Here is a 25,225-nt window from a genome sequence, read left to right as displayed (position 1 = left end):
CTAAGTACTCTACTCGGGAGTTGTTTGACAACTTCCAGGCCTATCAGCTTGTAAGTTTATCTCCCATTTCATTTGTATTCAAGTTTGTACTTTTATCTCCCTACACAGATGAAGCTTGGTCACTTTTTTGATTGCATTGCATAAAACTGTATGCAGATCCAGAAGGGTCTGGAATGCCTGCAGAGGATAGACTCTACCATACCGCCAGAGTATCATGACGAGTTTAGCAGGATTGCTCCTATATTTATTGAGCCGTATTGCCGATTCATGCAGACGGTTAGAGGCCCGGCATATACGCCCCCGGCGTTGGAGCATGCCCATCTCTCTTCTTCTGCCAAGAGGCCGTTAGTTGCAGACAGCTTTTCACACGATGTCGTTGATATGACACAGCCGTCTCAACATATCTCTGCAGACCTTACAGAGCCTTCTTCTTCAAGGCCCTAGAAGATGACTGTTCGCCGCCCCGCGGAACAGAAATGGCTGATTAGCAAAAGGCTGACACAGGAGAAGATGGATACTATCCGGAGAGACTGGGGATGGGGGAAAGGTATGACTGTGGGTCTCGAGGGTGGTATAAGACATGATCTTATGTTCACGCTTGCCCCTATTTCAATGCAGAGTCTGGCCCCCGGTGGATGGTTAGATGATCGGATCATCTACACATACATGGTACAATTTCTGTTCATGTTGTACGTTCATTTATGTTTGTCTTTGTATAATTCTGTTTAATGTTGTACGTTCATTTATATTTGTCTTTGTATAATTCTGTTTAATTCTGTATATATGATAATTTGATGCAGTGGCTGTTACGTGATCGGGAGGAAGCAATTGCTGCAGAGGGCATTCACACCAGGGAGCCTACGTACTACTTCATGGATCCCTTCTTCGTCCCGTTGGCCATGGAATTGGACTACAAAAAAATGACGGAGAGGGTGAAGCACTTTTATTTGAAGTGGGGAAGTTGTGGGATTGGTCCACCAATCAACCAGGTGGACTACATATTTGTTCCCGCAAATGTCAATAACAATCACTGGATTCTCATGGTCTTTGCTGTGAAGAAGTGGGCTATCATGGTTCTCGATCCTTTGAACGATAAGGCTGAATATCCAGACGAAAAAGAAGCAATGGTACTAAATCCTTCACACTCCTCTTCTACTAATATACATGATGGTTTTGTTCTGATGTTTGTTTTCATGTTTTTGTTGTTTGTAGGTCGGTGTACTTGGAGGGATGCTTCGTTTTCTTGCCAAGGGTCAAAAGTTCCCGCAAGAGGACCCTCTAGTTCATGTTTGGGATGAAATGCCGAAGCAGCAAAATCATTTTGATTGCGGGGTCTTCGTCTGCAAGTACATGTACTACACCTTGCAAGGTTATGACCTCTCCACCTTGACGTGGGATACTTCGGATGTTGACCTATTCCGCTTTAGGATTGCCAAAGAGCTTCAGAAAGGGAGAGCGAGGCGAATCCCTAGTCATCTTATGCGGCAAAGGCTAGAAGGAGCCAAGGAATAGGACATTTATGTAGTTTATGATATTTTTGTAGTCTCGTAGTTTATGACATTTTCGTAGTCTCGTAGTTTATGACATTTACGTTTTATTTATTCAAGTTGAACGATGTAGTTGTCTTTATTTCAATCTCATGAGATCTTGGTTGTTGATTATATCGGTCGTTTATCGACCGTGTCCACCCCCTACCCCTTTCATTCAATTTTTGTTTATGTGTTTCTCGTTTGAGTTTCCCCCGCCCCTTTATTGCATATTGTTAGGAATGTCAACCTCTATATTGTGATTAAATTTGAGATTTTTTGGAGTATAGTCATTTTTTGGATGTTTGAGAATTTTTGACGTTTTGGGCCATATTTGAAGGCTTCGCAAAATTTGGTTGATTTTTTTTTTGAGAAATTGTTGTTGGAATGCTGTTTATTCAGTTTTTGATGTAGTTGGAACTGTTTGACACTGTTAAAAACAGGTGGGAATGTGCAGAAACAAGCTGCACATTTCACCTGTTGCCACTGGAGTATCCGCGGTAAATAACCGCGGATGGACTGGAGTGTCCGCGGTTATTTACCGCGGATATTCCAGTGGCATTATTTTTTTTGTCTCCCTCTTACTGTCTTTCATGCTCATATATACTCTTCTAGGACCCCTTAACCACATTATGACTTTTAAAAGTTGATACAATAAGTTTTCATTACTTATTGCCATTTGTTTAGAAAATGACCACTTTCAACAATTTTGTGAACTTTGCATGCATATTGCCGTGAATAGACACGTTCAAAAATCATAAATAAATTACAATAGACTAGAAACACCATAATTGAAGTAATCCTACGACCTCGTATCATTTTCACAATGTTAGCACTAAGAAAGAAATTACTACATAATATTGTCATTAATCAACATTAATCAGGTACGAGGAAGCTAAGTAACTAAACACTGCTAAAATGTTGGAGAAGCCTCCCGATAGTCGGTGCGTGGAATGCCCGGGCGTCGCATCCGCTCTAATGAAGCATGCCACCCAATACAGCACAACAACACAACCTTCACGGAGCACACCTTCGGTCACATTGGCATGCGTATTGTGATCATTCCATAGTGTGACATGAATGCTATTAGACCCATCGTAGAGACGAAATTTGCTCCATGGTTCTTTGCGCGTTATCCATTTCCCCGTATCATCACCACGAAGGTTGGACACCCACCCCTTGACATATTCAATTCGCATTTGGTCACGCGTGCAACCCGGGCGAGGCCTCAACTTCATAATGTCGGCTATCCTATCACACGTCACAACATCACCACCATCCCACAACGATACTTGGCCCATTGGGATAGTCCTTACCAAGTTCAGAAAAGGTACAAAATATGGGGTCAAGTTATAAGCCACCCTTTCGAACATGTTATCGCTTGCACACCACTGACAAGCTTCGGTCCAATTTCTTGACCGGTAGGCCGCTTCCTCAGGCGGGTACAACTCGGTGTCTTCTTCCTCCAATTGGGGAGGTGGTTCGTGCATCTGTGCCAATTCGTCCAGCTCATTAATTGCTTCCTCCAAGAAGCTAAAACTAGGTGAATCACACATTTCTTCCGAGTGGGATGGTGGTTCGTACATTTCTGCAAGTTCGTCGAGCTCACGAATCGCGACCTCTAAGAAGCTAAAACTAGGTGAATCACACATTTCTTCCGAGTCCGAGATTGAGTTGCTGACGTGTGATACTGACTCATTATCCGAACCGTCGGACATTTCACCTATAAATCCAACAAAGAACAAGTTAGTTACACCAACTCATACGAAGGACAAATAAACCACAACTAAAACATAAGGGAAATTTAATTAAAATGTCAATTACAATTGGGCAGTTTAAGCTTTTCTTAAATCATCTTCTTCTTTTTTGGGACACGTCCTCACATCATGTCCCAACATATTGCAATATCGGCATTTTCTTTTTGTTTTTGTAAGTTCCTCAACGGGGCTTTTAAAGCGGTGCTCTTTTTTCCGTCCCTTTGTTTTCGACACCAAGGGGTCAAGGATACTCTCATGCAATTTCTCACCACCTTCTTGAGTTGTTTTTGGATTTAATTCACCTCCTTCATTTTCGACCCCGTCAACGGGCATGCTCTCAAGTATTTCTGTTTCCCGATTAATAGCCCCAACGGCATACTCATACCGCTCTTTCGATGTCATGCAACTATGACTAAACGCCATGGTAAGTAATGTCATGTGGTTGAATCTTTCCGTGGGAGTCATTTCATGTGATGGTGATTGAAATACGGACGTGTGATATGGCAACTTGCCATCAACTCTATTGGCGTTCCTTGTCCAACGCCGTTTCACAAAATGTTCCGGTAGTTCCGCCACACACCTCTTCGTCAAGACGGCAATAATGTGACGGCATGGTATGCCAACATTGTCATACATTCTACAAATGCATGAACCCTATAATGACGCCTTGTTGAATGATACAAGATACGTGGTTCTCTGAGAAGCACGCATCAACGGTCTATAACATTTGTAGAACGTGTCTTGAACATCTTCCAAGGACCGATCTCTATCTTTCTCCACAAAGTACTTAGATGATTCAACCAATTGTTCCTGAAATCTTCGAAACATTTCTTTCGTATAAATGGAAGCTGCGTGGTGCTCCAGAGCGGTTTTCATTTGCATGCAGCGACTTCTATGAAACGTCACATAATTCTCGTCTTTCTCACGCATGAATTGCCTCTCCAAAGCTTTTTGTGCACCCTCTACAAAATCTTTCAAACCGGTGCAAGAACCAACATAGGCATCGAAAAAGGCATTCATTCCTTCACTTCTTGATGTGGTCTTTTGACCCGCAGAAAAAGTGTTTCTTCTGTAAGCCTCGACCCACTTATGCTTCAAAGCATATAACCCTTGAAGCCATGTATTGCCTTCCAAATTGTACTTCAAAACCAAAGCCTTCCACCGATCTTCAAACACAACTTCAGTCAAAGAGTGATATATGCAATTGTTGAAATCAAATTTAAACCCTTCCTTGGAATAATATGTTGCAAGTTTCTCGGGGAATTTGTTGCTAATGTGCCATGAGCATAACAAATGTGATGTGTTCGGAAGTTGTGATTCAATAGCCGCGGTCATGGCTTGATCTTGATCGGTTATGATAGCCAAGGGTTCTTTGCCTTCCATTGCTTCTAGCCAAGTACTCAAAACCCACTCAAAAGTTGTCTTCAATTCATCCCGAACGAGTGCAAAACCAAAAAGTATTGATTGATAGTGATGGTTGACTCCGGTGAAAGGCACAAACGGCATAGCATACCTATTAGTTCGATATGTAGTGTCAAACGCAACCACATCACCAAAGTTTTTGTAGGCCATCAAAGAGCGGGGATCGACCCATACAAGACACTTCAATCTTTGTTCGTCATCGAGGAGAGTCTTGATGAAAAACTTACCGCCGTTCTCTTCTTGCAAACGGTACAACAAATCCAAACCGGCTTGAGCATCATTAACTCCCATGTTGTCCTTCCTAAAATCACGTACGACATTTCTTAAATGTTGGCTATTAAAACCTACTTGTTCCGCTCCTCCGTGCATTTTACCAAATATATTCATTTGTTGTCTTGGTTGGACACCCGAAACATGTAAGGTCTTGATCAAATTTTTTTGTGCCGCGGTCACACGTCTCTCCCGTCTTATCAAACTAATCTTAGAAGGAGTAACAACTTCGTGATTGTGTTCTAATTCCAAAGCGGTTATCTCCCAATGACTTTTTTTTTCTTATTAACCAAGTACATTCTAACTTTGCAACCACTCCTAGGAAGCACATCTCTACGCCGTTTGCCCTTAACACTACCAAGACTACCAATCAAAATTTCATCGTCATCAACGGGGTTTTTCCCACGATTTTCTCCCGCTAAATTACAAACATACATTCGACCATATATGGATTTATCTTTGGCACGCTTCTGTGTGTTTTGTATCTTAGTTTCAAAACCATTCTTTAAAGCATACGCCCTAAACAAATTCTCCCCGGCTTGTAAATTAGGAAATTGTTGATTCAAGTAGGGAATAATAATAGGGTCATCTCCATCAACACTATCCTCACCATGATCATGCAAATTACCACTACTTTCATGCATACTACCTATATCATCATACATTTTCTCACTTTCATCAAATTCTTCACTAACTCCTCATCATCACTATCAACAACTTCAACATACTTAATATTGTCTCTATCATTACCACATTCAACTTTATCATCATGTACATCAACATTCTTGGATTTTTTCAAACTTTTTCTACCTTCAAATCTTGCAAACATTTTATCCATTACAACACAACAAATAATGCAAAACACTACAACAAATTAAGCTTACCAAAGACAAAGATGGAAGTTGGATGAGATTCCTCACAAAAACCACCAGAAATCAGCTCTGCATTTCCAAAATATCTTGATACAAATTGTGTTCATCACCTAGGTTATAAGGGAGTTTGTGGTTCTCTCTGGATTGTCCGCACTAAAAAACCGCGGATGCACTCTGTTTCTCACTGCAGTTTCCACGGTAAATAACCGCGGATACACTATGTGTCCGCGTAATAAAACGAGGAAAGAGAGTGTATCCGCGGTTATTTACCGCGGACACTTAAAAACGAATTTTTTACCCCAGTCGTTGGATTGTCGATCCAACGGCTGGGGAGTAGGTTGTTAAATAACTGTTCCCTGACAACCACATGTCAGGGAACAAGACCCTTCTTTAAAAATCAATACTAAAATTTTGTATATTGAAACGGAGATTATAATAAACCGTAAAAGATACCCGAGTTTTTCTGTTTGACTATAAGGAAACGGGACACCTCTAAACTCAACTACCGATCTTTAAACTAATTATTAGCTGCCTTGTTTATATACTGAAAGTACTGGAACAGAGAAAATTTACAGTACTCCTAAATATATTGGAACAGACTGTTCTTCCATTATTTATACTGCCTCCATGACTGCATGTGGGGGACAAAATTCAAAACAAAACAAGTATCATGACTATTTCATGTAGCATCTGAGTACACCAATTAAAATCTTTCACATTTCAGGAAGATGGAATCTAATTGTTGAAATTCAATGAACTATCAAAAACTTGCAATTCCTCCAGTTCTTCTACGGGAACAAACATACTCTCAGCTGTTCCTAATACAATGATTTCTCATACTTCATAACATCTATGATGTTTAAATTATAAGATTTGCAGATTTTTGATACACTACACTTGCTTAGACCTTCATTGACGTTTTCACGAGAAATTTGTTCCTCCAGCTCTTTTGACGGCAGCAATACCTGATTCCATAACATATAATTTTTCTTAGCAATTTAACATATTTATTGATGAATGCTAAAAAACCAACATTATTCTGCAGAGATGAATGACATAATCCATACCCATTGAGGATGGAGTGAGCCATGATCTTTTTTGTTAGTGGTTAACTCTTCCGTGCTAGTAGTTGCAGATGACGACATGTGGTTTCCAGAGTCCGAGACTAGTTGAAGAAGTTTTGTGCTTCCCTAAAACCGATATGTGTAGGAGAAATTAATGTGAAAGAGTTGGTTAAGCAAAGAAAATGACTGAAGTAAGGATTCAGTTAATTAATTCACATAAGAAAAAGGATGGACTTAAGGGGTGAAGAGAGATTGTCACACCTGTAGAGCCCTCCAATGAGAATAAGTGCGGAACAAAATCCAAAAAAAGGGTATGTTAGGCAGAGGCAAAACCTGTAATATTTAGAAAGAAGTTAACAAGACAACTTTAAAAAGCAAGGCCTCGAATTGAATATTTGCTATAGTTTGTTTAGCTACGACATCCCTGCAGTAGATATTTGATATAGGATAATCTGCACTGAGCAGAAATTAGCAGTAAGAATCAATTGTAAATTGTAAATTTAATAAAAGTAAAAAGAAGAAGCTGCTTTACACATCACATACCGTGAAAACTGTAGTAAGCGGAAGCAAGGACAACGATCCATAGAAGTACTTCTTGTGAATAATGGTCCCCCTGTCAATAATTTTTGTTCTTTCAATTAGTATGTTATCTAATGAATGTTACACTTAATATTGTGACACTTATATTCTTTTCGCAATTTTTTTTTTTTTTTTTGGAATGAAGTTGGAAATTCCTAACTGAGATTCACAGAGAAGTCACCGTCACCATATAAGTTAAGTTTAACTAAATTGCTGAAGAAATTATGCTTCTCAGGTTCCTCCAGTATCCAGTCAAAATTGTTTAATGCAGCAACTATGGACTCATTTTTCCAAGATATTCATTAGTTTGTCTGTGAATGCTGTTAGAGAATATTCGTTTTATCTATTAGGTATACATTACACAGACACTTGGTTTTTAGCGAGAAAATCCAACGGTAGCATGACCAAAAACATGCTAATTAGTTTAGTCATGAAATCTCAATCTGTAGTTCAAATCCAGGAAATTTTATACACGAAGGCAATTTTATAACGGCACGACACAAATATTTAGTATTCGTATTTTCGTTTTGAGTACAGGACGACAAGGATACACGACATAATTAATTAATTAAATTAATAATTTATAATATATGTTAATATATTTTAATAACAATATTTATGGTAAATAATTCGATGTTTTTAGTAAAATTTTATATACAAAAAAGATATAAATCAATTAAATAATTAATATGTATAAATTAATTAATCATCAATATCTAAATAATAAATATGTATATATATATTTTAATATATATAAAATTTTGATTTCGTGTATTTTTTGTGTACTTTCGTGTCGTGTATTTTCGTGTATCATATTGTATATTGTCATAAACAAAAAAGTTTTGTTTAATTTCGTGTTTTTTCTTTATTTTGCTTGTCGTGTTTGTGTTTGGGTTTCAGGTACATGAACCAATTTCGTGTCGTGTTTGGGTTTAAGTACAAGACGCAAAAAAGTACACGACACGACACCAATTGCCAGATCTGAGTTCAATGTCTTCCTTTATAAAGAGCTATTAAACATCAAATTCCAGATCCTGACCCTTGACCTCAAATTCCTTCTGTCTGCAGATAAAAGTTCTATTACGATATCAAAGAAGCCTGTCCACAAATAAAGAGGCAGCACCCAGAAATTATATCCAAACCACGTTGCTTATTACAAAAGCTGTAGCACTAGTATATTTAGAAAAGGGAGACCAGTGTTCCAGACCGACTCCTAATCTCAGTGTTGTAGTGGCACTACCCTGCCATACGTCAACCAATTTAAAAATGTACCTTCTCCTAAAGAATGGGTGAATTTTAGTGACACTCACCTCTTATTAACTAAATTAAATTTGACAGTCATCTTAATCAAGTCACATTTGTGGTCCATAACAATCACAAGGAAATGCCAAGAACACACTCACGTTCAAAACACCTTTTAGAACTTATGAGGAAAGAGAGACAGCAGCAGCATACGCTTACTACTTGAGAGGGAGAAACAAAGAAATCTAAAGCCATACTAATTTCAGATATAACTGACTTTGAACTAGCCCACGTTAGCTAGAAACAGGATCATAACAAGGTCAAAATGGTTTGTCATGTTATAGGCTGATTTTATTGGGTTTTTAAGAAATACTAGCCACCGTCAATTCCTTTGAGTTTCATTCTTGCGACAGGGGTACTTATATCAGGCCATTTCATCCAAAAATCAGCTTCATACCAGTATACATATATATATATAGCATAACTGAATTAATGCCACTGTAGCAACAATCACCCGAAGGTTAAAGAAAAAGAGAATAATTGGCTTACTAATAATTAAATATTAAAAGATGAATCACCCATAACTAACAAGCAGAGCTGGCAGCATAAGCAATAATCATGACATCCATCAACTGTTTTTACATATCATAAGCATCTAAAAAGATTGAAAATGGACAGATTAGAGTTACCTTAAGGCAATATGACGTAACCTTCGTCGCACAAGTCTTGCATTCAAACTGCAATCAGTGCAAAAAAGGTTACTAGACAATATAGATACTAAATTATCTTCAAAGTGGAGCTTCATATAGATGCTATATTAAGCAATTCCCCATATCCATATTGAAGGCACTAAAAACTATGACCAATAAAGCATATTCGTAAACAGCTAAGTATTAGAGGAAGATGAAACCAACCTTAAAGGGTACATAATTTCAACCTTTGTAACGTCTTTTGTTATAGATTTCAAGAGGATCTCAGAGGGCTTAACACGGGACAAAAGTTTAAGCCCCACACTACAAAATAAGGAACAAAAAAGAAAAATTACAAACTATTCAATGCATCATTTCACAAAAGGCATATTATAAACAACTAATATAACATACCCGTGAATCTTGTTTTTAAGACTACCTGCAGGCGCAGTTTCAAGGGCAATCCAAGCATTATTCATCTGTACAGAGGGCATAAATTAGTTGATAGTTATAGAGTTTAAAACGGTCATGTTATATTCCCTCTCACATCCAACCGAGTTAATATTAAAACTATCTGGCCGAGACAATTTGAAGTCAATCTCTCTCTACTCATATTTTAACATCCTCAAAGATTCGAAAACAACGAATTTGTTATTAAAAATAAAAAATAAAATCGTTAAGGTTGAGAACCTGTTTGTCTTACTAGCTTATACTTAAAATCAACTTATAGTTCAAATTTGTACAAAAAAAGTAGGAAATTATTAGCAACTTGATTTACAAATATTCCTATCATCATAACGCATGTAAGTTCTAGTACATCCCTGGCATTTAGTCGAGTTCCTAAGCCTCACAGACGAGTTGAGATTTGAGTTGCAATTGAAACAAATGTATGCCCGTACACCTTAATGTTGTGTTTGGTTGGGAGGATGGAATGGAATGGAATGAGTAAAAATAAAAGAAAATATTAGAGATAGGAGGGAAGTTTTAATAAAAAAAACAGTGCATGCAAAATTGTTATGATAAGATTTAAGAAAAAAATGGTTACGGGAGAGAATGGAGCATTCCCGTGACTTCTAGTATAGGGCGTAAGGAATGGAATGGAGGAATGAAAGAAATTGCTGAACAATTGTCCATAATATAGTTCAAATTTCATTCCTTCCTTCATTCACCCCGACCAAATACAACATAAATGTATATTAGAAGTATACATTATCACCTTATTTTCACCTGTAAACTAAAATTAAAACAATAATATCATGAAACAATGATCTTTTTTACGATAAGCAAAAAGTTCCCTAAATCGCTGGCGGAACAAGGAAAGGCTAGCCTAGGCTCCTGCCTCCAAATTCAGCAATACATTTTTTTAATAACCTCCAAGTAAATTTCAACCGGTCCCAATTTTTTAGAAATACTAATTACCTCACATGCTAAAATCAAAATAACAGGAATGCACAAACACTATCACTTCAATTCTCCCAATTTCACCTATCAATTAAATAATCAGGAACACATTTTTAATATTAACTATTAATCCCGACTAAAATTTAAATATCAAAGACCAGTAATATTTTAATCCACGTTATTTCGAAATCCTAATTCCGTCGCTAAATAATCGAAACGCACGTACACACTACACACACTACCTTATTAGAGGCGAAATCAATAACAAGCTCAGCATTGGAGGGCGTGAACTTCTTCCCAGGAGCCGAGTATATTCTGTTCCACAGCTCTTTCAATGTGGAAGGAATATGCGACTGCGGTTGTTGCCGCGTTGATGCTGGTATCGCCGACGACGTCGTTTCGACGGATCGGCTGAAGCACCAGTTCCTCCCTCGTATCGGAAACACAATCACTCTCGCTTTCATCTCGATTAATTTTAGAATGTACGTGTATGTGTGTGTGTTTTGGTGAATCTCTGTTGTTTCTGCGGTGAGTGACGAGAAGAGCACCGATAAAAAAATAAAAGAGCAGTCGATCTGTTTTTTTTCTTCTTTTGATTCATGTATTCAGTCAAACTGCTGTTTTACATTTATTAGTTTAGAAATACTCTTATCAGGCTGTATAAGCTAATAGTTTATATAAATTTTTAATTTTTTAAAATGATAAATATTTGAAACAATATAACGATTTGTCATCATGAATTCTTATATATTTTAATATTTTAATATGCTGACGAGTATTAAATTTAATTCTTTCTAAATTGTGATATTTTCATATGCCCATAAGTATTAAACATAAAATATTTAATAAGATTGAATATGAGTTGTTGTGAATGAATATCTCCAAATTATTAGGAAGAGAATTTAAGATTATTTTTATATATCATGATAATAAAAAAAAATATGTTTTTCACATTGATTAGATAAATATGTATAATATCCCATATATTTTAAAATATTATTTTGAATGATTAATAATAAAATGAATAAAATTAGATAATTTATAGGTTTAATAACAAATTATTTAACTAGAATAATGAGCCTAACATACGCAACACGCTTGTACTTGAATACAGTAGTTGTTAGCTTCAGAATAAGGTATTATGTTTGCTCATTTTTTTATATTCCTTTATTTATAAAACTGTCTAATCTTTTCCCTCGTCAAAATGACGATGTTCATATGTTATTTTTTGAAATTTGTGTGTGTAGTTTTCGTGAGAAAGGATTTATATGATATTTTGGATGATTTATAAGACTTGTATAGTCATATGGACGGTAGGGGAGATGACAAGAGCTCACATTTAGCAAAAAAAAATTGATTCATATTTTGGAAGCATTTGTTGATCTAATATTAATGGATAGTTTTGAACGTTACAGATGATAATTATGTGAAGATAAATTGTGATATTGGTCGAGATGTCATTATAATACTTTTATGATTAATTTTTTTGAATATTCTATGTGTTAAGTGATATGAGAAAAAAACGGCTATTTGTTTAGCTCGATCTTTGTTTCACAGTTAGATCATAATTGACAATTTGAGAGTTCGTCCTAATTATGTTCTCATACTTAATTTGTGTCGATAAAATTATTTATTTGTCAAAAAAATAAGACAAGACAAAGAGATCATAAAAACAAATAGATAACATTAACAAAATTTTTAACAGAAAAATGTTAAGTTACAAAATGCGAATGAATTATGAAGTTTAGACCGTAAACGATAAAGAATGAATTATGAAGTTTAGACCGTAAACGATAAAGAATATAATATAGATACTCGTGTGTGCGCACGCAGGGTTACAAACCTCAGTCCAAACTGTATTTAAATCAATCTCGCTGAGAATATATATTTAATGACTGCGACCAATGAGTGACAAAATACATTTACCTGTTTGAGAATTTGGATTTAAATTTCATTTGAAATCCAGATATTCAAATTTTAGTATAAATCTGAAAATTTGAAATGACAACTCAAATTCTGTCATTTGAAATGAAATGTATGTTTCCAAACGGTCTCTGAAAGAAATTGCTCAGTTGATAAAAACTATGATTCACGGAATTGATGGCGTGTGTTTGATCCAAAGTCTATAATAAAGAGGGGGGAGATTACTATTAAGAATCATTCCCACGAATTCAAAAAATCTTTTACTTATTGTATCTTCCGGTAGAATAATGATATGAATACTTGTTAGTCTGCTACAATCAATCTATACTTCACAGATAAAATGCACATTCTATTATAATACACTAGAATGAATGCATACAGCATACATGCCAAAAAATTGAGAAACAAATGACTGCAATTGACACTGAGTTTCCCCGTTCCTTTCATTCATCTTCAGCTATAAAATTTGGCTGTTCACCCTCACATAGATATTCATCACATTCAGAGGCTGATCCCCAGTCCTTTCGGAGCCGCAGGATGTCCTCAGTAAATGTTGAGCCAGAAGACCCTATGAAAACAGAAGATAAGGCACAGATTGTCTTATCCAACATAGCCTCCACCTTCAATGATAACACTCATTTGGTCAGCAATAGTTTAATATTGATACCATGAATACTCAGATAGCATACAGAACTTGTTTATTATATCTGCAAGGATTAGCCTGCGGATATCCCTTGTCCTCGGTCACCAAAGGAAAGGTTAAAGGTTTGGCTCGGTGAAAGCAAATGTTAGCATTGAGCATTTAATTTTCTTGTAATTGACCTTGACTCCAAACACGATCTTGTTTGGTTTTGCACATGGAATTGAAATTTTCGTAATCTATTCGCCATTGCAACAATAAAACTGGATTCCCAATGAGCAGTCATTTTAATTGGTTTTTAAAAATATATTACTCCCTCCGTCCTATTTTAGTTGTCACATTTGGTTTTGTGCCGGTCAAATTGACTAAAATTTGGCTTGAATCTATTAATATTTTATCAATTGACAAAATAAAAAAAAAACTATGTCACTGAAAATACTCCCTCCGTTTTGAAATATAGGTCGTTTGACTTTTTTGCACATATTTTTAAGTCTTTTGACCATAAGCTTAAAATCATTGTTTTTGAAATTTTCTTTTTCCGAATAATAATATCAATCATATATTTTTATTCAAAAAAAGAAAACTTCGAAAATAATCATTTTTAGCATGTGGTCGAAGGACTTAAAAATACGTGCAAAAAAGTCAAACGACTTATATTTCAAAACAGAGGGAGTAACTTTTAATCCACTTTAAGATGTAATTTTCAGTTTTTTTAAATAATGAGTGAGTGATTTATAATCTTTGGTCAAAATTTAGTCAATTTGACCAACAAAAAAAGAAATGTGACAACTAAAATGAGACGGAGGAAGTACAAAATAATATCAGCAAGGAACTAGCAGCAATATAGCATCTTTCAAAATGAGAGATAAATAGCTAATTGTTATTCAAATTTTTATGTTGCTGATAGCATTAGTAATGATCAAAGTTGGGTAAAGGGTCAGTGGTCAGGCAGCTAACAGAGAAGCACAAACACTCAGGACTCGAAAGGCCTAGAAAAAACTACTCGTATGTGAAAGAAAGATAATTCTGATAAGGATGCAACAAAAAGATCCATATACTAAAGAAAAGTACTTAACATGCATAATGTCATCCCTGACCCTAAGTGTCAAGATATTTAAAAATCATCCAGATCAGCATGTTGCATCATTAAGGTGTATTATCTCGAATTACTTTATAATGCTCATAGCCAAATATACTACTTCCATTCCAGAAGTACTACTTCTGCAGAATGGAAGCAAAAATTCTGCAGAAGTTTTCTTACTTCTAATGCTATATTATAAAAAGCGCAAGGAAAATATCTGACAGCAAATAAAAATCCAAAACGCATTATCATATCTCGACTACCAAAAGGAAAAATATGTAACTTAGAAGGCAAGTCTATACTTAACATGGAGTGGACTATGGAGCAAGTATATACCAAAGCAAAACACATTCCCTTGTCAGAATTTATTTTAACTGGTACTGGTATGACAGTAAGAAAGTTCCGAGAGAAAAATTTATATAGTCGTGTATGTCAGCCTACTAATAGTCGAGAAATCTGACATAGATGCAAATCATAAGCTTTACCTGAGAATCGTCTTGCAGGCCATGCCTGTAAAGTAAGGCATCCCACTTTTCCGCTGAATTACGAGCTGGCCGCTTAATGAGTGGTACAGCTTTCCCATTCAAAATGACAAGCGACTGCAATAAACTAGTTTCACTTTCTGCTGCATCCGTAGAGAGATATATCACAGGAGTATTAGCTCTTTCCACCACTCTCGTGATGCAATCAGCAGCTTGAGGTACAGGGAAAAAGCAACTTGGCTTTTTCGCATTGCTGACAAATAGAAAAATATGTCAAGAGGCACAACCATGCAAATTACTGTTACAAACTTGCCCAAATTCCCTAAACTTGTGCCCAGTGATTAACAAGCATTGCAGTGACACACACACAAACTACACTCACTTTCTAGTTTCTGCTACCACCTACCAGGCTACCAGCGACCATAGTACTACTAACATGAGTTTCTTCTCTCTAAAGAATACTAGCAAAATATTGTAGTGCGCAATATGTCTAAAAATCAGAATATTATTAAAAATTGCATATGAACATCAAAGCACATCTGCACAAATAAGAGAGTAGTAGGGTGCCCTTACCAAAATTTCAAAAAGCCATGCCGACGAAAATGAAGAGCCGTAAAACCTTCCCCAAGGAATGTTTGAATGAACCTCTGAGCAGTGAGCATAATGAGCCGACTTGGCTCAATCAAAGTCTTGCATTTGTGAGCAATAGGACCACCTGGCTGCATCACCCACTCTCTCTCCACGTCAGCAAAGAATACATCACCAATTGCAAGAACATCATCATTCGAAGAAAACTTTGCAGTGACATCATGAATAGTCCTTACCGTCGGCTTCTTAACATTCTCATCCCAAGGTGTGTCAAGCTTATTAAACGAAACTCCCAACCCCTTCAATTTCTTCAAGTGATCATCATCCACAAAACAAGGCGTGGGAAGGGAAACATAACAAATAAATTTATCTATATGCAGGTGATTCTTTTTAGCCTCGGCAAACTCATCAAATGTCACGACGACTTTCCTCCCCAAACACTTATTAATATGCTCAACATCTAAAACATGACTAAAATCATAATCAACTTTCAGACTAGGAATAACTAAAACACGATCAAGCACCGCAGCAAAAAACATATGCTTCTCCAAACAAATCAAATGATTCGACATCTGTCCAGACACACAAATAGCAAACAAATACTTATCCGCTCTCGGCTTCCACTCAATACTCCTCCTCTCGGCAAATCTCACATCTACTTTCCTACAAGCACCAAAATATCTCGAATCCGTCTCATTACCATCATTTCCATCCCCAACCACATTTCCTAATTGATGCGACGAAAGTAAAGCATGCTGAATTTGTTTATTAAGCGAAATCTGAGAGAGCAAAGCGGAATTAAGATACGCGGAGTGATTAACAAAACTAGTATCATTCAGTAACTTAATAAGCCGTAATTGCTGGTTCTGTAACAACGACATCGCCGTTAACTCCGCTTCACGCATTCGCGAAACGTCTTCGTAATTAGAAGCCGATAGCGAGGAGCGCACGAAAAGCGATTTCAAATCCGTAGTGAAATAGACAACTAGTAGAACAAACGGGAGGAGAATTGCGAAGAGATACCTCTTGTTAACGCAGCCGCGAGCTGCGTAATTAGAGATTGGATTGGTGATATGAAAGGCGGAGCGGCGGTGAGATGGAGAGGAGTTGGATGAACGGATAAGAATGGATTGTTCGGTGTCATTTTCTTCTTCGTCTTGTTCTTCTGAATGTTTGTTGTTGTGGTTGTTATTGTCTGCCATGAGAGTTGGGAAAGATCTGAATGAGACACTGAATGATTAAGTGCAGTGAGGTAAGTAGAGTGGCGAAACATACATGGCAGGATCAGAAGGTGGAGATTAAGCACGCAGATCTGCCTGTATCCACTGCATTTTAGTGTGTTTTTCTGCTGTTTGGATTCATGATCCAGTTCCTAAGTACGTTGTTCAGATTTGGGGCGTGGTGAAATACTGAAATCTAATGTTAGGAATTACAGCAGATCTGCAGTCAGTTTCACAGCTGACTTTTTTTTAAGTATTCTTAATCTTTTTGAAATGTATAATTTTTTTAAAAAAATTTGGTTTTTTTTTTTTTACAATCCGGTACAATTGAATATATATGAATAGAGTAGTGCTATGTGCACAAAATTGTGCAAATTTCTACTGTCATGATACGACCATTGATGTGATAAGTTTTGATTGAGGTTGTTGATGTAAAAAAAACTCATTCCGATTAAAATTTACTATGTCATTATGTACAAAATTTTGAACACATTTATGTGTATCAAGCATTTTCCGGTATGGATATAGGTCAATGAATAATACAAATTATTAAATATAAATATAGTGAAATTAGTAACACTTAAATTAATATAGACCAACAAACTCCAAATTATCATTATTTAGGGTCATGTTTAATTACAATTTTTTATTATTTTGATAATAACAAAAATTAATATATTATTCATATTAATTTAGCAGTTTCAAGAAATAATTTTAAATCTGGAGAGGGGATGAGATAACACTGCCAACTGAACCGATACCGAACCGTGGACGTTCTAATTTCCCTTTCAGTTGGTAGGAAAGCAAGTTAGGTCACAATCTGTTGACAAGATAACGACAATGAGACAATAAGTTTCATCTTCAGATGATAACTAAGATCACCAGCTAAAACGCCTTGATGCATTATGATAAAATCTCAAAAGAAAATAAACAGAGATGCATAACTAGTTCCTTCCACCATCTTTAAAACATTTCTTCAAAATATCATTCAAATTTGTGTCAATTTTCTAAAGACAGAATCAGACTTTGATTTCTTAAAAAAAAAATGATTCATACAAATAATTAATTTTTATATTATGCAATAATATTTTTAATAAATTTTGACATGTATTCAAAAAGTTGGGACAGGAGGAAGTCAAAAATTATCCTAAGTTGCCCTCATGCGCTTTATTCTCAGAATAAATACTACTTATATATAACAAATTTAACTTGTAGAATAAATCTAGCTTGCACCAATTGTAATTGTTGTAAAAAATATGTAAGATTATGTTGTTTAAGGGAACTTCAACAGATATCTTGTGAATATTAACCAGTCTTATTCCTCTGAGCACATAGTAACCAAACTAGCCGACCAGGTTTATATGGTACAAAAGCGAGGCCCAAGGTGCATATCTTAATCGTTCAAATTACATAAAATAAGAGAAATTCTAAATGATTTCACTGTCACCTAACCACCTCTATCTTAATATCATCCTTGCTCTACTAATCAGCTACCTGGAGCTTTGGAAGATGAAGGCTACACAGCACAATGCACATCATGGCAAACACCAAACAACCAAGTCGTCCATGCTACAATCTTAGTACAAGCATACTGACAACAATATGGACATATTTAACCACGACTAGCAGTCTTTGGCCAACAATTACTCTTTCTGCTAATATACGACATCACATAGATCACGTCGTTTTCGCCAACAATGTCAAAACTACAGAACACTAACTTATTCAGCACCGAACTAAGCTATCAGTTTGTGGTGAGTGTTGGCAGATTATAACATGTAGACCATAGCTTCAAATGCCTTAATCTTACCAAAGCTGAATGAGACAAAAGCCAGCTAGCCTGCCTGGTTCAAAATAGGGTTGTTTTCTCTAATCTCCTTCCGTCACTTCAACCAGCTTTCCGCGAACCCACTTTTTGACTGTATTTGTTGATTTAGGTGGCTTCTCTTTGCTTGAATTTATTGATTTAGGAGGTTTCTTTAATTCCAATAACTCAGACTTTGCTCCATTTGGTACTGGGTTTCCATGTTTGGCGGTAGTACCATTGGGTGCCAGGAGATCCAATTGATGGGTTAAGCTAGAGGGCTTGTTTAGTGGTTCCAACTGAGACAAATCAGTTTCATTATCAAGCAATCCTTTCAAGTAGTCCATATCATTCATAAAATCTACATCGTACGAGCTGCTAGGTAGATTTTCATCCTCGTGGTTCAGTAATTGTTGCAGATTGAACTTTCCAATAGCAGAGTCTGAAATGTCATCAAAATTCGACAGTGAGGCTCCATTTACTTCTATCTGATCCTTTGTCACAAATCCTCTAGATTTAAGGTCCTCGACATCGCTGAGACTTAAAGGGCTGTCTGGCTCATTCTCGTCAAAACTACCCTCTATTGATTCAATAGACTGAATTGCCTCATCTATGAGCTTCCTAGTTTCAATGAGGGAAGCTTGAGCAAGAGGGCTCTTGCTTGCAGCCAATTCAAGGGCCTTCGCTGCGTTCTCTGCTTCAGCAATTAACAACCTGCATGATAACAACCACGTTGAGGTTCTATAGACCAAAATATAGAGGCCTGGCTAAGGGGATTTTTGGAATCTATTATCTAAGAATCAAAAGAAAAACAAAGCGTCACGGTTCAGTTTGAAGTTTGAACAAAATGTAGGCAAGAGAGAAGGGACTCGATATCATTTGCTCCTACAACTGAAATCTTCAGGTTGTTTCACAGAAGAAGTTGAGTGCAAGGCAAAAGAAATATCATATAGGGATGAAGATGAAATGATTGAAAATTAAGGGCTGCTTGATGACAACCAAACCCAAGTTTCACTTCACACCACTCCCCTTTACTTGTAAACCTAGGTTGTATAAACAGAAAGGTCGGCCCAAACGTGGCATAGACAACAGTAGTTACAGAAAACAATATATCATTAACCAGACACACGGCAGAGGTGGGACAGTAACTTAATTTTAAGGCGACAAATTGCTTGATCTACTGTGCAGAACAGCATCATTTGACATAAAATCATTCATTTGTCTCATCAATGAAACTTTATCATTGCAAAAAAACGATGAGCCTAAGAGGTTTTATTGCTATCTGTGTAGAAATTTAATTTTCTCTGTTTTACGGTGCATTTGCAGCCAAACCACATAATCTCTTTACATGTTACTTTTCTTGTAGCTCCATATGTAGAGAAAGTAGAAACTATATTACTCAGATTTCTGGCAAAAAGGGAAATGAAACTTACTTTGCTCTTCTCACGGCTTCGGCTTTTTTATTTTCTCTATCAGCTCTGATAGTTTTTATCATCTGCAACTTTGAACTCGCCAGAGGATCTTTATAGATGGGCGCATTACTCCTTTTTATTCTTGACCGTGGAGTTGAGGCTTTTCTTTCATTGCCTGCAGGGTTATCTGTTACATTGTTCTTTTTCTTCTTCAATATGCTTGTGCTTGTGCTTGCTCTTTTTTGCCTTCTTCTCGGATTGTCAGCACCGATTGGGGTGCCATGATATTTGGATAGACCAGTATATACACGATCACGGTAAGCCTGGAGCCAAGAATACTTTAATGAAAAAATTCATACATAGAAAAAGTATCAACTGGTAGAGTAATAACTACACTCTATTTCCACAATGGAAAAAGGATGACTCTAAGATTGCTCCATATCAACTAAACCTTCCAAGGTCAAGAGAAGGATACACCTTGTAGTTTAAAAGTGTGGATCCAGTTAGAAACATACTTATGAACTCCAGGTATTGATTACTTCTGATGGCGGAACAGAATATTTAAACATCAAAAGTATTAATGCTATAACTTCTTACAGGATCGGCCCACTTGGCAGCAATCGCCTCCGAAATTCTTTTTCTCTGCTCTGCTGATTTGGGTGCTCTCTTGCTACCTTTGGGCCTGGGAGCTCTCTTCCTTTGTTGAACACTTTCCACCCATTCCTTCTCAAGCTGTTCATCCAAGATATTGTAGGAGTCCCATTGTAGTTCTTCCTCACCAGTTAATCCCCTTCTTGAGGCCTCAGCTATCAGGTTTTGCCAATCAACATGACATGTTTCCTGCAGCATCAGCTTCTCACGACGTTTCTTCCACCCGATTCGCACCGCAACCCCTATTTTTACCCTTGTTTCTTTGCTGCACAATACATACAGTTTTAATATAAATTGGACGAAATAACTGGTTTAAGCTAATAAACGAAATTTGTTAGAGCATGTCTATAAAACAAAATAAAAAAAGGTACTCCAATAGTATTTGTAAATGGCAAGGGTAAGTACAAGGCAAGAAAGGAAACGATAGAAGTCCAGGGAAATATAATTTCAATGTTTCAGTCTTAATAGTGGCTCAAGTGGAATAGAAAGTTACTTGGTCTGTATGGTTTGCCAGTATTCAGTAATCTAGAAGTCTCTTTCACCCCATTGACACATGTCCAGGACTAAGGAAAATGAGGCAAAGAGGTAATTTTGAGACTAGAAGAATACTCTACCTCTGAGTATGTCCCAGATTAATCAACTTCATCCTTACCTGCATGACAACAGCTTGTTATTTGAACATTAGAATATAATGCAGATACCAATTAGGAAGTGAGGATGTTCCTGCAAATCAAGATGCATAAGTTCCAATTACCTAGGTGGTCCATTATTGAGAAAACTAATAGCCCGATTGTGATCTAACAGATGCTAAAAGGGTGCCTTTCAATTCCTTTCAATGCCTGTTTGTCAAATACTAAGTGCACCTGTTGGATACCAAGTGAGGCATCATGCAGTGAGCTAGTTTTTGTGTCATAAATAAACTTATTTTTACAGAAACCAGAGTTCAGATTATAGACTCAAAATGTGGTTATTCAGAATTGTTCCAAGTAAGCTAGATGATTATAAGTAAATAAACTGGTCAGACCGAGCTGACAAGATGGTAGATATTGTCAGCAGCTCTAGAGTAATTATACCAATACTTTTTTGTGCAAATAACGATTTGACATTTAAACGGAAAAACAAAACTAATTCTAACCCCAAATCTTTAACTATTCATTTAAAAATTTGCTACATCATTGCTACTTGGGATCGGTACTTGGGATTTTTTTTTTTTAATTTCCAAATTATTTGCAGTTTTTGTATCACATGACCTCACCTTAGGATCCTGCATGGCAAGCCTTGTCTTTTCTTTAATCCTTTGTCGGGTTTCTGAAAGGAATAAAAAGAGAGATAAAGATTCCATGTAATTTTAAGAGCACCACAACAAGCATGATGTTAGTTAACTACCTGGACTATGCTTCCTGCCTTTATTCCAAGGTGATTTCCCTTTATTTGCTTTAGAGATTCTCTTCCTTCTCAACTTCTCTCTATCATCCAACTCATCATCACTTGTAGATTGGTGCTCAGCCCGTTGTAGTGTTTCTGAATCACTATGAATATGTAATGTACAGTGCCCATCATGTGCATTCTTCTCATTTACAATTTTGGGTTCAAGAGTAGCAACTGCATTAATCAGTACTCTGTCACATCGCATTTTAAAATGACTGACACTAAACGCTCTTTGTGTCGTGGAGATCTTGAAAGATCTCCACAAAAATGACAGTCCCCTGTCATAGGAATGATACAACTTCTGAGACCCAAATGAAATGCGATGAAGCTGGAAGAAATGCTGAGAAGAAGTAAGCTCTGCGCCACAAATACATAAAGAAGGTTGTAGAGAGTCTCATCAGCCAGATGCAGTTAGCTGAAGCATTATTCATTCGTCTTAAAAATGTAATATATACATAAATACACATGTACGAAATGGCAGACCAATGATTTTAAACAACAGGGGTCCAAATTACTTAATGAAAATAATACATAGAATCTTAAACTAGTTTATAAATACATGTTAAAAAAAAATTTAGTTGGATAAATAATACATGTATAATTATATACAATTCTATTATGTTAGAATCTCAATCTCAATTTCAGTACTTAATCAAAGTTTGAATACAATAGAATATATTACTTCTTCCATAGGAACCCAACCAGTGTTGTTAAATGCACGCTTAAGTGCATGATCAATAGAGCTTTACACTGGGCACACGTCCACGAGTCAAATATCTGCTATTTAGTTTGCTTTTGACAATGAAGGAAAATGCTTTAACCAAAATTTATCTTTAAATTAGAAAAAAAAAACGTGAAGACAAAAAGAATAAGGATAACCTATTTTCAACTTTTCATACCACATCACATATACTGGTTCATATACATATACATCTCAAGGTCTTTCACCGTCTCACATCTCCATCTACAAAATAGTCTTCTTCTCAATACCTATATGCCTTCTCTTTTGTGCTCTTCTCCATATATTTCATTTTTGGCAAAGCAGCGCGCTTACACTTCAAAATTAAATGTTGCGCTTTCGAGGAATATGCACATTAAACAACACTAAGCGCAACCCTAAAACTTAATCAAGTAAAAATTTCTAATTATAGTACAACTAGCATAATGAAATTAATACTTACGTACTACTACTAACAGAAGTAAAGTAGAGAGGGGGGAGGGGGGGGTCCTCAATTGCTCTACGCTCTACTACAAGTCTACCATTACCTCGAGTATTCCTAATAATCTATTAATTTTATATAATCAAATTACATATAAAATATAACAACTAACTTCACTCATAAATAGATATAAAATTATCTTTTAATACCTTGCTTGGCATCATTCTCGGATTCTTCAAAAAACTAATCATCTATGAATCTCATCAAATTAAACTTTGTAAACAATACAATGTAAGTAACCTAATAGACACGGAGAGAGCATTTATCAGAAAAGTACGGGTGGTAAGATAATTACTAGCTAAAAACTAACATTCTGTCTCGTTGAGAATCCATTTGCAGTTTTGCACCAACAGGTGGCTCGACATTCTTAATTTTCATTCCTTCCTCCGTTCCATCCCGTTGGAAACAATCTAAACCAAACTCACAGCTTCACTCGAGAACGACTGCTCCAATTCGGTCATTCCCCTTCTCCATTTAACTCACTATTCCACAAATCTGATTAGATAAAAATTACACTCCCTCGTTTTTTCCACTATTCTCCGATTAGTTTTGTTAACAATTATTATTCCATTTTCCCTTGACCAAACGAAGCATAAGTTTTAGAAGAGCAGTATAAATCAAAAAATGAACAGAAGTAAACACAGAATTATATAGTATATGAACAGAAAAAGCAAGAATGGGATATAGAAGCTGACCTAATGAAGGCATGGAAAGGTCATTCATGTATATACTGAATAATCATCGATAAATATAGCAAAAGAATGCTGTAGGAGCTGCTGCGATAGGACGAAGGGAGGGACTGAGGGAGCAAATATAAAGATAACGATATTGTTCTGCGTTCAGATATTTCTAGGTTTCTTTCTTTTATTTGCGATGCTTTGCATTTTTGGGGAAAAAAGCCTGGACATTTCTTTTCCGAAACCCGGTTTCGGCAATCTGAAGTCTAGTTGTCTTAATTTAAATTATTGAGGGAGTGAAAAATAAAATATAAAATAAATATATGTACTTTTGCCTTTTTGAAACATATAAACTAATTTTTAAATATAAATAAAAACGAATTTCATAAATCATAATTTATAAATATAGTAATCATCTTTTAATATTTCATTAATCATTATTGAACATTGTAAAATCAATTATTTTTATTTTAATCTACTTATGTAATAATTGTAGAGGGTTTATGATATTAATAAGCGATGAGAGTGATGGCGGTAAGTAGTTTTGTAAGTTATGACTACAAATCTACAATTGATTTGTGATTATTGTACTCCGCAAGAGTATAATCTATTTTCTGGTTCATAATGTTTTTCCGGACTTTCTGCGTTCAGTTGTAGCGATTTTTGCACCTTTAATCGACTTGAACAACATATACAAAGAGTTAATTATCAATTAGATTATTTTTTACACTAGAAAAAATATCAAGTGAATTACTCGAAATTTTTTGGTCTCATTTGAATCATTGAAGTCATAAAAAACATCAAATAGATACCTCTAATATCTTTTCGAGAAATAAATTTTTTTTTATTGAGTTCCACACATTTTTTTTGACTGTTAGTATAATCAAATGAAAAATTATGAATTCTAGTATTTAGAGTAATATATTTAGATTTTAAGAAATTCATTTATTATTTATTTGATATAAATTAAACAAAATAATTGTAAAATTAAAAATAAATAGTAAATAAATTTCTTAAAATCTGAATATATTACTATAAATACTAGAATTCATAATTTTTCATTTGATTATACTAACACCAAGAAAAATGTGTGAAACTCAATGTAAAATAAAGTTTACTTCTCGAAAAGATATTAGAGGTATCTATTTGATATTTTTTATGACTTTAATGATTCAAATAAGATCAAAAATTTTCGAGTGATCCACTTGATATTTTCTAATGTAAAAAGTGATCTAGTTGATAATTAACCCATGTACAAATCCCCTCCACCCTTTTTT

The 25,225-nt window shown here is 35.8% G+C and overlaps 5 protein-coding genes across 5 annotated transcripts; 1 reads left to right on the top strand and 4 right to left on the bottom strand.

Annotated features, from left to right (window-relative positions):
• Positions 1-447: 447 nt before the first annotated feature.
• LOC108225902 (putative ubiquitin-like-specific protease 1B) lies at positions 448-1,512 on the top strand. Its single transcript, XM_017400856.2, has 3 exons — positions 448-669; positions 801-1,127; positions 1,213-1,512. Exons 1-3 carry the CDS (start codon positions 448-450, stop codon positions 1,510-1,512), a joined length of 849 nt encoding a protein of 282 aa, XP_017256345.1.
• A 2,425-nt stretch (positions 1,513-3,937) lies between these two features.
• LOC108225901 (protein FAR1-RELATED SEQUENCE 5-like) lies at positions 3,938-5,640 on the bottom strand. The gene is made up of 2 exons (XM_064080075.1): positions 5,273-5,640; positions 3,938-5,006 (listed from the first exon to the last, which is right to left on the bottom strand). Exons 1-2 carry the CDS (start codon positions 5,638-5,640, stop codon positions 3,938-3,940), a joined length of 1,437 nt encoding a protein of 478 aa, XP_063936145.1.
• Positions 5,641-6,434: 794 nt separating this feature from the next.
• On the bottom strand, positions 6,435-11,418 carry LOC108225146 (uncharacterized). Its single transcript, XM_017399964.2, has 8 exons — positions 11,065-11,418; positions 9,836-9,900; positions 9,647-9,745; positions 9,422-9,469; positions 7,455-7,524; positions 7,173-7,244; positions 6,915-7,037; positions 6,435-6,812 (listed from the first exon to the last, which is right to left on the bottom strand). The coding sequence occupies exons 1-8, from the start codon at positions 11,284-11,286 to the stop codon at positions 6,666-6,668; spliced, it is 846 nt and encodes a 281-aa protein (XP_017255453.1). The 5' UTR covers positions 11,287-11,418; the 3' UTR covers positions 6,435-6,665.
• Positions 11,419-12,982: 1,564 nt separating this feature from the next.
• Positions 12,983-16,975, bottom strand: LOC108192920 (O-fucosyltransferase 36). Its single transcript, XM_017359459.2, has 3 exons — positions 15,522-16,975; positions 14,952-15,201; positions 12,983-13,365 (listed from the first exon to the last, which is right to left on the bottom strand). Exons 1-3 carry the CDS (start codon positions 16,736-16,738, stop codon positions 13,189-13,191), a joined length of 1,644 nt encoding a protein of 547 aa, XP_017214948.1. The 5' UTR covers positions 16,739-16,975; the 3' UTR covers positions 12,983-13,188.
• Positions 16,976-18,050: 1,075 nt separating this feature from the next.
• On the bottom strand, positions 18,051-24,152 carry LOC108228104 (uncharacterized). Its single transcript, XM_017403591.2, has 7 exons — positions 23,967-24,152; positions 22,010-22,408; positions 21,879-21,931; positions 21,238-21,275; positions 20,570-20,888; positions 19,994-20,295; positions 18,051-19,274 (listed from the first exon to the last, which is right to left on the bottom strand). The coding sequence occupies exons 1-7, from the start codon at positions 23,992-23,994 to the stop codon at positions 18,626-18,628; spliced, it is 1,788 nt and encodes a 595-aa protein (XP_017259080.1). The 5' UTR covers positions 23,995-24,152; the 3' UTR covers positions 18,051-18,625.
• Between the last annotated feature and the right edge of the window lie 1,073 nt (positions 24,153-25,225).

The sequence above is a fragment of the Daucus carota genome, chromosome 6, assembly GCF_001625215.2.
Source record: "Daucus carota subsp. sativus chromosome 6, DH1 v3.0, whole genome shotgun sequence".
Taxonomy (NCBI): domain Eukaryota; kingdom Viridiplantae; phylum Streptophyta; class Magnoliopsida; order Apiales; family Apiaceae; genus Daucus; species Daucus carota.
Note: the sequence above shows the minus strand (reverse complement) of the source record. Positions and strands in the feature narration are given on the sequence as shown.

Excerpts from the sequence above, each read along its gene's own strand:
- LOC108225902 (XM_017400856.2), top strand. The coding sequence starts at position 448 with ATGACTGTTCGCCGCCCCGCGGAACAGAAATGGCTGATTAGCAAAAGG. Across the intron at positions 670-800 it reads GGATCATCTACACATACATG|TGGCTGTTACGTGATCGGGA; the intron begins GTACAATTTCTG and ends AATTTGATGCAG. Across the intron at positions 1,128-1,212 it reads CAGACGAAAAAGAAGCAATG|GTCGGTGTACTTGGAGGGAT; the intron begins GTACTAAATCCT and ends TGTTGTTTGTAG.
- LOC108225901 (XM_064080075.1), bottom strand. The coding sequence starts at position 5,640 with ATGTATGATGATATAGGTAGTATGCATGAAAGTAGTGGTAATTTGCAT. Across the intron at positions 5,007-5,272 it reads AGTGGTTGCAAAGTTAGAAT|GAAGGACAACATGGGAGTTA; the intron begins GTACTTGGTTAA and ends ACGTGATTTTAG.
- LOC108192920 (XM_017359459.2), bottom strand. The coding sequence starts at position 16,738 with ATGGCAGACAATAACAACCACAACAACAAACATTCAGAAGAACAAGAC. Across the intron at positions 15,202-15,521 it reads CATGGCTTTTTGAAATTTTG|CAATGCGAAAAAGCCAAGTT; the intron begins GTAAGGGCACCC and ends TCTATTTGTCAG. Across the intron at positions 13,366-14,951 it reads GCCTGCAAGACGATTCTCAG|GTGGAGGCTATGTTGGATAA; the intron begins GTAAAGCTTATG and ends TTATCATTGAAG.
- LOC108225146 (XM_017399964.2), bottom strand. The coding sequence starts at position 11,286 with ATGAAAGCGAGAGTGATTGTGTTTCCGATACGAGGGAGGAACTGGTGC. Across the intron at positions 9,746-9,835 it reads CTTAAAAACAAGATTCACGG|TGTGGGGCTTAAACTTTTGT; the intron begins GTATGTTATATT and ends CTTATTTTGTAG. Across the intron at positions 7,038-7,172 it reads CTCATTGGAGGGCTCTACAG|GGAAGCACAAAACTTCTTCA; the intron begins GTGTGACAATCT and ends TATCGGTTTTAG.
- LOC108228104 (XM_017403591.2), bottom strand. The coding sequence starts at position 23,994 with ATGAATGACCTTTCCATGCCTTCATTAG. Across the intron at positions 21,932-22,009 it reads AGGCAGGAAGCATAGTCCAG|AAACCCGACAAAGGATTAAA; the intron begins GTAGTTAACTAA and ends TATTCCTTTCAG. Across the intron at positions 19,275-19,993 it reads GAAGCCGTGAGAAGAGCAAA|GTTGTTAATTGCTGAAGCAG; the intron begins GTAAGTTTCATT and ends GTTATCATGCAG.